Raw genomic sequence first — 13043 nt, forward strand, 5'->3', positions numbered from 1 at the left:
GAGAGATTGGTCATATATTCTCTTTAAAGGACACCTTTCATGTTCCCAAATGTTATTAATCTGCAGACATAGGGTTAATTTGCAATGCTGCCCAGTTAATTTACTAAAATGTAGCTACAAGGAGAAAATGTACTTTATTCCTCCTGGGAGCCACCGGCTTTCAGTCATAGAAACATGCCCGGAGTGGCTACAGTCATGTCTCACAGTATTGTTTTCGGCGACTGTAAGCCCCAACCCAGCACTTTGATTGCTGGTTCTGCTTAGATGCGCTGCAGCGCGAGCTGTCAGTCAGTGCCGGGGTGTGCTTACAGCCAGCACTCACAATACTGCAAGAGATGAGTGTAGCTACTTCGGCACGCTTTTATGACTGAAATCCAGCCGCTACCAGTAGGAAGAAAGTTAATTTTCTACTGCCATCGCATTTTAGTTAAGTGGCAGGACAGCACTGTAACACTATTAACCTGCAAATTAACCCTATGCCTGCAAATTAATAGCATTTGGGAACATGACAGATGCCCTTTAAGCACAATGCTCTGTTAAAACTGTATGCTCGAGCTTCCTTCGTGGCAGCTATAGACCATTGCTATGACTGTGTGACAACTATGATTCTCATTTTAAAAACGTTTTGCATTTTATAACTTTGATATCTTTGATGATTTCCTATGTCCTGTATGTACCATTTCATTCCATATGAATATGTGATCTGAAAAAAAATATAACTTTGCAATGGGATTTTTGAAGATACAGTTTTCTGTTTTAGGTAATTTGATGGTCCTGACTGTCATTTTAGGTTCAGACCAGTGGTGGCTTCCATTGTTCTTATCCATGTAAACTTAGGTTAAGATTCCCAAGCTGACATCTCCAGTCCAACAAGTTTGTAAGAATGAATAACCCAATTGTGGTAGATTCTGCTTTCTGGCCAAAAATCATAGAGATCAACACTGCTGTCACTGACAAATGGCCAGTTAGTCCGTCGTGGGTCATGTATTGTGAGAAAGATAAGAAGTTTGGTCCAGATAAAGTGATTGCACTGACCAGCTTCAGGTGCCTTCAAAGACCCTTCCTTCTGTTCATGGTTGGGTTGATTCTGTAGATCCATCACAATAGAAATACAGTGAGAAATGTTTATACCTCTAGTATTTATTTTCAGACATCATTGTCCACTTTATTACAAATATGTTAGATAAATGAATGTGCTTCTCTGGTAAAGTTCCAAATTGTCTTGTGAAGTCCAAGAACTTTGAAGACTTCTCATGGATTTTCCCTGCTATGGTATGGGAAGTGTCCTCTTCTGAGACAGGGGAACTGCTTTGCACACACTCTTCTACCACCTGGGCACACTTTGGTTTGGAATGGACAATCATCTTTACAGCTGTACAAAAAGTAAGCATATCAAAATGTTAATGATTTTCCAGAAACCATACCACGTAAAAACTAATTTTTATATATTAAACTTCTGAGACAACCTAGAGATTATGATCACAGTATGTCCCCATCTGATTTCTGTGAGGTGCAGTGTTGCTACAAAGATCCTGTAGACTATGTTCATACTTAGCTGCTCATATATAGTAATGGACACCTCCTTTAAAAGAGTAGACCAAGACTGGTATTCTGATGACCTATCCTTACAATAAGTCATGAATATCAGACAGGTGGTGGTCCAACGCTAGCTATTTGCATCTCTTGCTGCGGCTGTATGTACATAATGTACGTAGCAAGAATACCACCACTCTAGACACTCTGTAGTGGCTGTTCTTGGGTACTGCAGCTCAAATAACATTCACTTCAATAGGAGCTGAGCTGCAGTATCTGAGAATGGCCATTACAAAATGTAAAGAGCTGTGTTGTCCTGGCTTTCCACTGTTTTCATATCAGGCCACAGAGAGCTTATGACCGCTAAGTGGTGGGCTTCCAATGATCTCATACCGATGCTCTATCTCACAGTTAGGCAATCGATATATAAATCTTGGGCATAATCTTTTAAGCTTCCACTGTCTAAAATGAGAGAAATATTGTTCTAAATAATTTTAAAAGTTGGAGAAAAGTGGTCAAATTAGAGAATATACCATACTATATGTTTGGTATATAACCCTTTGATATGCCAATCAGTGGCTGCATACATTTATGCCAATAATTTGGACAAAAACAAGGATGCATTTCATATCTTGTGTTAGGCTTATTTCACACTTCCGTCGGCAGTGTCCCGTCCTAGTGCGTGGGGAAGACATGCCAATGGATGTCGATAAAATAGTGATACAACGGAAGGAACGCATCCAGTGTTATGACGGATGCGTCGGCTGAGCTTTTCCGGTGTAGATATTGGACTTGGTATTTCGGGGACGAGAGAGATTTTTTTTCCCCCTGTCTTGAAAATCCTTCCAGGCATGCTCAGAGGGAAAAAACGTGATACGTCACTGGATTCCTGTGTGCGACAGTCAGCGACGGATCCTGCGTCCATATGCTTCCATTATAGCCAACAACAGACAGCGCAGGACCCATCGCTGACCAATTTTCTGACGTGCGGAAAAAACGTTCCTATGAACGTTTTCTCTCCACGACGGACCGCTATTTTCCGACGGATCCAGTGCACGACGGATGAAATGGATGGCCATCAGTCACAATCCGTCGCTAATACAAGTCTATGGGAAAATGCAGGATCCTGCAAATTTTTTTGCAGGATCCTGCATTTTCAAAAATCGACGGATTTCGACGTGAGACAAAAGACGGAAGTGTGAAAGAGGCCTAAGGCTACTTTCACACTAGCGTTAACTGCAATACGTCGCAAATGCGTCGTTTTGCCGAAAATACGCATCCAGCAAAAGTTCTTGCTGGATACGTTTTTTCTTCATAGACTAACATTAGCGACGCATTTGCGACGCATTGCCAAACGTCGCGTCCGTTTTGCGACGCTTGGGCGTGTGGTAGTGGACCGTCGGGAGAAAAAAACGTTACATGTAACGTTTTTTGCTCACGACGGTCCGCTTTTTCCGACCGCGCATGCGCGGCCGGAACTCCGCCCCCACCTCCCCGCACTTCCCCGCACCTCACAATGGGGCAGCGGATGCGTTGGAAAAATACATCCGCTGCCCCCGTTGTGCGGCGGAGACCACGCTAGCGTCGGGAACGTCGGCCCGACGCACAGCGACGGGTCTTTCCCGACGCTAGTGTGAAAGTAGCCTAAGTTACACTTCTTTCCTTCGACACTGGCACTATTTCCAGAAGAATGCAGCTCTGTTTTTCTAAAGTCATAAAACCTCTATAAAGATTGTCAGAAATAGAAGTTGTTTAGCCGGTATTCTAATTTTAGTAAGTGATGGTGTAAGGGGTATACAGGGACTAGTTGTGCCCACTCTCCCTCGCCCGTGTTTTTACGTCCTTGACAAGCTGGTATATTTAATACGTTATGCTGTGAGCTGTATAATGCTGCACCAATGCAAAGATCTATATGAATGCTGCCTCAGTTAAGTACTGGAGGCCCCTGAGGGAAGGAGACTTGGTCAATTTCTGTAAGGAGGATGACCCTTGGGGGTACTTCGCCATGGCCGTTAGTTTGCGCCAGGAAGATGATCTGGAAATCTATGCGGGCACGGAACAGGCACAGTCGGCCCCCTTCTCTCTGGTCACTCCACGGCCAAGTTCTGCCCCTGCCCTGTCATTGCAGTATATGAAATTTGAGGCTGCAGAGTCATCAGCTAGAACACGGGCATGGAGCCTGATGTGGGATAAAGCGGCAAGGGATGCTTGTCACTGAAGTGATGTCTGAACTCTAAAGGAAAATAGTGCTCATTGCACAGTATGAAAATGGGACTGTTCTGTGTCCATGTGGGAAAAGGAGCCCTAGAACACTGGAGTTGGGTGCAGTGTGGCCGGTATGGGCCATGGTTAAAAATTGAATGTTGATTTTCCCCTCTCCCAGTTCTTTTGCGCACATTGCGCTTCCCCTGCTGGATTGCAGGACCTTAACCCTGAGGGGTTACGGGCCCTTGGACTGCAAACAGACTGTATGTGGCTACTAAAAGGACTGTGTTTTGGTGTATTCAACTTGAACCTAATTTTGGGAACTAGCAGCGCATATGTGTTTAATGGGCTGTATTCCGTGCAAAAGAGGGAGGGGGACGACCCCCAAGGACTGAGGACCTGATGGGAAGGTCCGGATTATTTAATATGGACTGTGTTAATGTGCTCGGGTTCCTGAAAATAAAAGGGACAGGAGCCATATGGACTTGTGGTACCAGCTGAGGGACTGTCACTAAGCACCTGTTTAGAGCTGCCATGAGAAAATGGACATTATTGTGGAGCCAAAAGACTTTCTCCGGCAACAAATAGTTTTTATATGACAAGTAAATGGACATTTTAACAGACTCTTATGTGGAGCCAGAGGGCTCTCTCCGGAGCGGTTGGTGCCTGGCACTTATCGCTGAGCCAAAAGATTTTTTTTTACCTTGTTTCATTGTTTACCTCCCTGCGTGGAGTATTTTACTGTAAAAATTAAAGATTTATTCTGGCAGCCATCTATGGTCGCGGACGACCATACTTAAAGGAGGGGGGAGTGTAAGTGGTATACAAGGACTAGTTGTGCCCACTCTCTCTCGCCGGTGATTTTACGTCCCTGGCAAGCTGGTATATTTAATACGTTATGCTGTGAACTGTATAATGCTGCTCTATTGTATATGACTGTTAAATGTTATTGTGTAGGGAAAGTGTAGTGTTCAGATTAGCCCACTAGAGGGGGGCACAATAGTATAAGATAGCAATAGGATAGGAACTAGTTAATTAGGAGGGGCCAACTGTGTAAAGTATAGAGAGTTTCCTGCATTTAGTCAGTAGGGGTGAGGTGGCACGCTGTGTCGCAGGTAGATATCACCTTTATCTGTTATTTATATTTGTACTATATGTATGCTGCGGCAGCGGAGGATGTACAGGACAGGTTTAAGGGATGCATACGAACTACCCTGCATTACAGACTACTGAGTTTGATATGTATTATTCAGCTTCCCACTTTGTTAGGGTGCTTGGGCATTTATGCATGTGATATAAGTTGTTCACAATAAAGCTTTAATTTAACTTTTCTACTCTGGATCTCTTTGTTTCCGCTGTTTTGTTAGGTCAGACCAAATTTTGATTAATATGCATTGAGAAGTGCCAGTCATTATATTTGGACATTTGGTGATTAGATTATTTAGTCAGTAGGGCCTCAGAGCCTGTAAAGGGCAGTTGAGCCACGCAAAGTTGTTTTAAGAAAAGGAGCCCAGCTCATCCAAGGCCCAGAAGTAACGATTGCCAGTCAAGAAAAGGAATGCAAGGCAGCTTCGTCATGATGGCAGACAGCTATATAGGAAGACACCTGCATGTCTGGGACGAAAAGGACCGGGAACTTCTAAAGACGATCAGACCTGTCATACAGAATGCTGCAGTACCATGGACAACGGTACGATCCTGCAATAGTCCTAAAGAAGTGAGGGACAGCACAGGGAAAGAAAATGTCATGTCTTATGAAGTATCTGGTGCTGTACCTAAATGTGAACTGGACGAGCTGAGAAAGGAACTGAGTAAAATCGTTTGTTTTAAGTTGGAACCTGACTCTGCCTCAAGAGGGAGACTCCCAGAGAACCAGAAATGACCTGGATGGACAGGAAAGCAGACAGAATGGTACGCTACTGCTACCGCTGGGACATTGTATGCATGTGACGGAGGGCCAGGGTGCGCTGAAGCAGCCACCATTGAAAACCACAACTACAGCCCTTGCTCCCGTTACAATGGCATATCATTAAGATGTTCCTTTATTTAATGATCACTGAGGTCTATCCTATGGACTCTGTTATGAACTATACTTTTGGGCTCCCTCTTGTGGTCACACGCGGTATGGTTCTTGGATTCTCTTTCCTCAGGTTTGTAGTCACCTGTTCGTTAAGACTCTGGGTGTTTCTATTTGAACTTCCTGGTCTTAGTCCATTGCCTGGCATCCATGTAATCAGTCCTTGTCTGGTTGCTCTTGTCTACTGGTCCTGATTTTTGCAACATAAGCGAAGTCCTGCTTTCTTGTTTTTTGTTTATTTGTATTATTCTGTTTTTTGTCCAGCTTGTTCATAATGTGATTCCTGATTTTGCTGGAAGCTCTTAGGGGGCTGATATTCTCCCCCCGTACCGACAACGGTATGGGGGGAACTGAAATTTAACCGTGATTTTATTCAGAAGCCGATAGTCTATTGCCAAAAATTTCGGAAATGGTCCGTGCTTACTCAGTGGAATGAGTGTGCTCTGGCCGCAAATTTCAGAAATGGCCTTTCTGAAACTATTAAGAATGTGATGGTGGGCTTTCCCATTCCTACAAGTCTGAATGATTCTATGACGCTGGCCATTCAGATTGATCGGCGTTTGCGGGAGCGCAAATCCGCTAATCCTTTGGCGGTGTTGTCTGAACAGACGCCTGATTTAATGCAATGTGATAGAATTCAGACTAGAACTGAACGGCAAAATCATAGACGTCAGAATGGGTTGTGTTTTTACTGTGGTGATTCTACACATGTTATATCGGCATGCTCTAAACGCCTAACAAAGTTTGTTAGTCCTGTCGCCGTTGGTAACTTGCAGCCTAAATTTATTTTGTCTGTGACTTTAATTTACTCATTGTCTTCCTACCCTGTTATGGCGTTTGTGGATTCAGGCGCTGCCCTGAGTCTTATGGACTTGTCGTTTGCCAGGCGCTGTGGTTTTGTCCTGGAGCCTTTAGAAAATCCTATTCCTCTTAGAGGAATTGATGCTACGCCATTGGCGGAGAATAAACCGCAGTATTGGACACAAGTGACCATGTGCATGACTCCTGAACATCGGGAGGTGATTCGTTTTCTTGTTCTGCATAAAATGCATGATTTGGTCGTTTTGGGTCTGCCATGGTTACAGGCTCATAATCCTGTTCTGGATTGGAGGGCTATGTCTGTGTCAAGTTGGGGTTGTCAGGGAATTCATTGCGATTCCCCGTCGGTGTCTATTGCTTCCTCTACTCCTTCAGAAGTTCCTGAGTTTTTGCTTGACTATCAGGATGTGTTCAGTGAGTCCAGGTCCAGTGCTCTTCCTCCTCATAGGGACTGTGACTGCGCTATAGATTTGATTCCTGGTAGCAAGTTTCCTAAGGGACGATTATTTAATCTGTCGGTACGGGGGTTCTTGGATATTCAGCGTGGATATTTTAGTAGGGTTTTTTGCTGACCACATAAGTCCGCTTTCAATATTTCTGCTATTATTTAGTGGGCCTCTCTTTGCTGAATCTAGTTCATACTTACGTTTGTCCTTTCCTCTTACCTCACCGTTATTATTTGTTGGGGGCCTGTATCTACTTTGGGGTATCTTTCTCTGGAGGTAAGTGAGGTCTGTATTTTCTCTGAAAGGGTTAGTTAGATCTCCGGCTGGCGCGAGACGTCTAGAACCAACGTAGGCACGTTCCCCGGCTGCTATTATTTGTGGGCTAGGATCAGGTATGTGGTCAGCTCAGTTACCACCTCCCTAAGAGCTAGTTTTTATGTTTGCAGACTTTGCTGAAGACCCTGAGATCCTCTGCCATTAGGATCACAACAGGACTCCCTACTACTGATGAGCTAGCATGCTTGCTACTGCTCGATACTCGAGTCGAGCTCGTACCCAGCACTCGAGCATTTTAGTGCTCGATCATCACTACCGATGATGCGATGTGGTTGCCGATCACAATAATGCCAGTAGACAACATTTCTACGGCCTTACTGTGTAAGGCAGGCAATCCCTGCATGTTTATTGGCTGTCTAACAGCTGGTAAACATGCAAGGGGGGAACTTAAGCTTGGCGCTTGAGCTCCCGCGATACTCAATGGAGTAACGAGTGTACCCGAGCATCCTGATGCTTCATCGAGTATCGAGCACACTCGCTCATCACTTACCAATCTTTAGGGTATGTGCACATGGAGGTTTTTTTGAGGAGGTCAAAAATTACAAGTTTTCTAGTAGAAACTGCTCCAGGAAACGTTGCTTCTTTAGGAAGTTGTTGAGGAGTTTTGAAGCCTTTCCTTGGTCAGTGCATAGTTTGGAGCATTTTCCATCAGGGCAATTCAAACAAGTGAAATGCAAGTGAATATTCAACACACACCTTAGATATCTGTCAGACAAACAATGGTTCTGCCCAACAGCTATCTCGCCTGACTCTCCCATACAGAGGAACGCTCTTTCTGCTGAGCTCTCCTGTGTTCTTTATGAAAGAGCCGAACATCTCCAGAGGTGGTTTATCTCGCCAAGAACAAAAGGACTCTCAGCCCAAACTCTGAAATACTGGTTCCTTAACTCCCACGACAATTATCTGTCTGGATCCCCCGCACATATTAGACTGATATTGGTGGGTTTGACCAACGTTAGTCTAATGTTTATTGAAGGCTATCAATCCTTATCATCAGTGATGTAATACTCATCATTGGTGGTCCTCACCTGCAGGTTTCTGGGTGATATATTTTCTTCTTTTCACAGCAGCTATCCAGACTTTCACTGCATTCATTACAGGTACAGTTCTCGCTGTTGAGTACAAGGCTCCCGGGACATTTCAGCTTGCACACACATTCACAACTGTCTTCAAACTCCATGTGTGCGCCACATAAAGCCAACTCTAAGCCAAAAGCAATGCATAATGTATTAATATCTATATGCATTAGATAAAGGTATATATTCATCTCATTACAGACAGACAGATACACCCTGCTCAGGCGGCTAATTAGCAATTTTTATTTTTGTATTAATAATTATTGATTATATATTTTTAATACAAAATTAAATATACCACTTTAATAGTTTTTTGATTTGTTAATTTTTATTTTAGCCACTGGGGGCTGCCATTTGCATTTGGGGGATCTGTAAGTGTATCAGCACAACACTTACACGCCATCCGACCACATCTCTTGTATTGAGGCTGCACCTCCTGCCTCTAGCTGTGAACTGGGTATGCCCCCTGATCTGTCCAGGTCACAGCTGTGGAAGGAAATTGGCACCATCTTTGTGTAGCCCGCAGTATATGCTGCGGTCTGCACTTTCCCTCTGCCATCACCCACAATGCACGCTGAGTGTTATAACAGGAGCTGCTGTGGAGAGGAGATGCTGGGGAATGGAGGTCCGGGGTGAAGTGAGTATCGGCAGCGGTGGGGAGCCATGATTGCAACCTATCATCAGTATTACAGTACAGGCTGCGATCACCGCTCACCACCGACCTGTTCAGAGCAGAGCAGGGAAATCATCACGCTGCTATGCTCTGAACAAACTAACACAGAAGTGGATGCCCCGCTGCGGGGTGAGAGCAAGGAAGGTGAGTGGAATGTTTTTTTTCAATGCATTGAATATATGGGGAACATATACCAGGATGGGGGAATATATACCAGAATGGTGGACATATTCCAGGATGGCGGACATATACAAGGATGGGGATCATGATGGAGGAACATATACCAGAATGGAAGACATATACTAGGATGGAGGACATATACCAGGATGGAGGAATATATACCACAATGGTTGACATACATATACCAGGATGGGGATCATGATGGAGGAACATATACTAGGACTAGATGGTGGCCCGATTCTAATGCATCGGGTACTCTAGAATATGTATGTAGTTTACAGCCACGTAGTATATAGCACAGACACATAGTATATTGCACAGCCACGTATATAGCACAGCCACGTAATATATAGCACAGAGACGTAGTATATTACACTGCGCATGCAGTATATAACACAGGCCACGTAGTATAGAGCACAGCGATGTAGTATATTGCCCAGCCACGTAATATATACCACAGCCACGTAGTGTATAGCACAGCCCATATAGTATATAGGACAGAGATGTAGTATATCACACAGCCCAGGCAGTATGTAACACAGCCCACGTAGTATATAGCAATGTGGGCACCATATCCCTGTTAAAAAAAAGAATTAAAATAAAAAATAGTTATATACTCACCTTCCGGAGCCCCCGGACCCAGCCGAGGCGTTTACCGATGCTCCTCGCGACGCTCCGGTCCCAAGAGTGCATTGCGGTCTTGTGAGATGATGTAGCGGTCTCGCGAGACCGCTACGTCATCATCTCGTGAGACCGCAATGCATGGACCGGTCATCGGAACGTTGCGTGGAGCAGGAAAGGCCTCGGCTGGATCCGGGGGCCCACGGAAGGTGAGTATATAATGATTTTTTATTTTTTTAATTATTTTTAACATTAGATCTTTTTACTATTGATGCTGCATAGGCAGCATCAATAGTAAAAAGTTGGTCACACAGGGTTAATAGCAGCGTTAACGGACGGCGTTACACCGCAGCATAACACGGTCCGTTAACGCTGCCATTAACCCTGTGTGAGCGCTGACTGGGGGGGAGTATGGACTGCGGGCACTGACTGCGGGGAGTAAGGAGCGACCATTTTGCCGCCGGACTGTGCCCGTCGCTGATTGGTCGTGGCCGTTTTGCCGCGACCAATCAGCGACTTGGGATTTCCGTGACAGAAAGAAAGACAGACAGAAGGACAGACAGAAAGATGGAAATGGACCTTAGACAATTATATAGTAGATGGGGACATATAACAGGATGCAATATATGGGGCCATTGTACTGTGGAGTACTATATGGAACCTTTATGCTGTGGGGCACTATATGTGGCCATTATACTGTGGAGCACATTATATTGTGGGGCACTATATGGGGCCATTATACTGTGAGGCACATTATACTGCTGGGCAGTATATGAGGTCATTATACCATGGTGCACTGTATGGGGCCATTATACTGTGGTGCACTATATGGGGCCATTATACTGTGGTGCACTATATGGGGCCATTATACTGTGGGGCATTATATGGGGCCATTATACTTTGGAGCATTATATGGGGCCATTATACTTTGGAGCATTATATTGGGCCATTATACTTTGGAGCACTATGTGGGGTCATTATACTGTGGGGCAATATGTAGGGCTATTATAATGTGGGGCTCTATATGGGGCACTGATTACCTTATAAATCTCAATCACATATTTGAATCTATCTATTTATCTGCATCTATCTCTCTTGAAATATATAGTGAAGAATATTTCTTTTGAAAACTATGTTTAAATGACAAAGTAATTCTCTATGTAAAATCTCATGTTAAAATCGCATTGCAATCAGACCGCATTCGCATGTAAATTGGATGTCATTCAGATGCTAGGTGATAAAAATTGCATTGCTCTCGCACGTAAACCACGTGACACTTGCATGACACTTGTCTGACTTTTCTGGATGATATTGCACTTTTTTTTTTACAGTGATGGGTATGAGCCCTAAGGGTCAGTAAACGCCGCAGGTTGGATGCTGCATGCTTGTGCAACGTCCAATCCGCAGCGTCCAGATATTACAACATAGTGGATGGGATTTCTTGAAATCCCATGCCCACTATGCGTGCTGAGACACCTGCGGATTACCCGTGGAGACGGACATGCGGCGCTTCTTTCCAGACCGCAGCATATCAATTTATCTTGCGGAGACGCTAGCCTCCGCAAGAGAAATGTCACCCATGCAATGTATTGGACACGGTGATTCCGCACGGTTCAATGAACACATGCGGAATCACCTGCATTCAAAAGCCATCAGCGCTTTGGACACAGCAGACATGTGCTGCGCTCAAGGCGCTGCTGATTCCAAAAGCAGATCCATAGTGGTCAAGCATGCGCACTGCCACAGCACTCTAATGGGATTAAAAATTCCCATTCTACCAATCGATATGGATCCCCACAGTCGGACCCCAAGCAATCAATAAGTTATCATCTATCCTGTTGATAGGTGAGAACTTGTTTTCACCAGAAAAAAACGTTTAAGGGCATTTATGCATCTGATATCTTTTAGATCTGTGCTTATCCTACTAATTTTTCCAGCCAAGGTTGCTTCAGGTAATGCTAGCATATGTTTCCTTAAGCATTTTTTTCAGCATCTTTTCGGTTGTTGTTTTTTTTTTTTGCAACATCTTTGCCGTCATTTAAAAAAAAAATTATATTGTATATCTTTTACTTTCCGTATATTGCATAAATTAGTGAGCTGCTTCCAAGCAGAAGCCGCCTGAAGGATGGCTTCTGCTTGGAACACCTGTTTTCACTTTGTATCTTTGGAAACCTGAAGCCGATGAAAGAAGCTCCGAAGACTGAGCACATAAACAGCTGGTCGTTTTTTAATTGCAGTGGATATGTTCATTCTTTTTAGTGTTCATTTAGCTTGTTTCAGGCCAGTTACGGAACATGCATTACCAAAAATGTCCAATTGGGGAATAACCACCTCTAATCACTACAATAAACACATATCCACCAGGTCAATAACTGGTGAAACAAAGAGGCATTCGCAAGTAAAAAATAAAATATATATATTTATTATTTCATTTAAAAAACAAGACAAAGAGATTTCAATAATATAGCCGATGGTAACACATGTAAGAATACAAAAAAGCTATAGGGATAATAAATACCAAAGAATTCCAAAAATATATCAATACTGTGCACACTGTAGTGCATCAGGCAAAAATAAAGTGCATAGTGCAATAAATAATCCTGGAACCAAAGGAACAGACTAAGCTAATTAGGGTATATGCCTACCTTAACCTCTATACACCTTGTTGCATATATGCTTGCTAGATATACAAATAAAGTGCATTGTGCTGTGCACATATAAACACTAACAGTAACCCCGACAGCGCCGTTTCGCCATATTGGCTTCCTCAAATGGGGGCGTGTCACACGCCCCCATTTGAGGAAGCCAATATGGTGAAACGGCGCTGTCGGGGTTACTGATGGTCATATTCTTGTAAGTAACAGGATTTATATGCTGGGGTTTAATTTGACTAATGGATTTGCCACCGTACACTTAATACCTCCTTATGTGCAGGTTGTTGCCGGCTAGTAGTGGTGTTGAAATCTTTGTCTTGTTTTTTAAATGAAATAATAAATATATATATTTTATTTTTTACTTGCGGATGCCTCTTTGTTTCACCAGTTATTGACCTGGTGGATATGTGTTTATTACTGTTA

The 13043-nt window shown here is 43.7% G+C and overlaps 1 protein-coding gene across 1 annotated transcript in view; it reads right to left on the reverse strand.

Annotated features, from left to right (window-relative positions):
- Positions 1–1107: 1107 nt before the first annotated feature.
- The window catches only part of VEGFD (vascular endothelial growth factor D), a 119901-nt gene continuing 107965 nt past the window's right edge, over positions 1108–13043 (reverse strand). Inside the window, exons 6-7 of the mRNA XM_077294179.1 lie at positions 8445–8619; positions 1108–1372 (exon numbers count right to left, since the gene is read on the reverse strand). Of these exons, the coding sequence (XP_077150294.1) occupies positions 1252–1372; positions 8445–8619 (296 nt within the window). The 3' untranslated portion in view covers positions 1108–1251. The remainder of the gene's footprint in view (positions 1373–8444; positions 8620–13043) is intronic.

This window comes from Ranitomeya variabilis, chromosome 3 (assembly GCF_051348905.1).
Source record: "Ranitomeya variabilis isolate aRanVar5 chromosome 3, aRanVar5.hap1, whole genome shotgun sequence".
Taxonomy (NCBI): Eukaryota; Metazoa; Chordata; class Amphibia; order Anura; family Dendrobatidae; genus Ranitomeya; species Ranitomeya variabilis.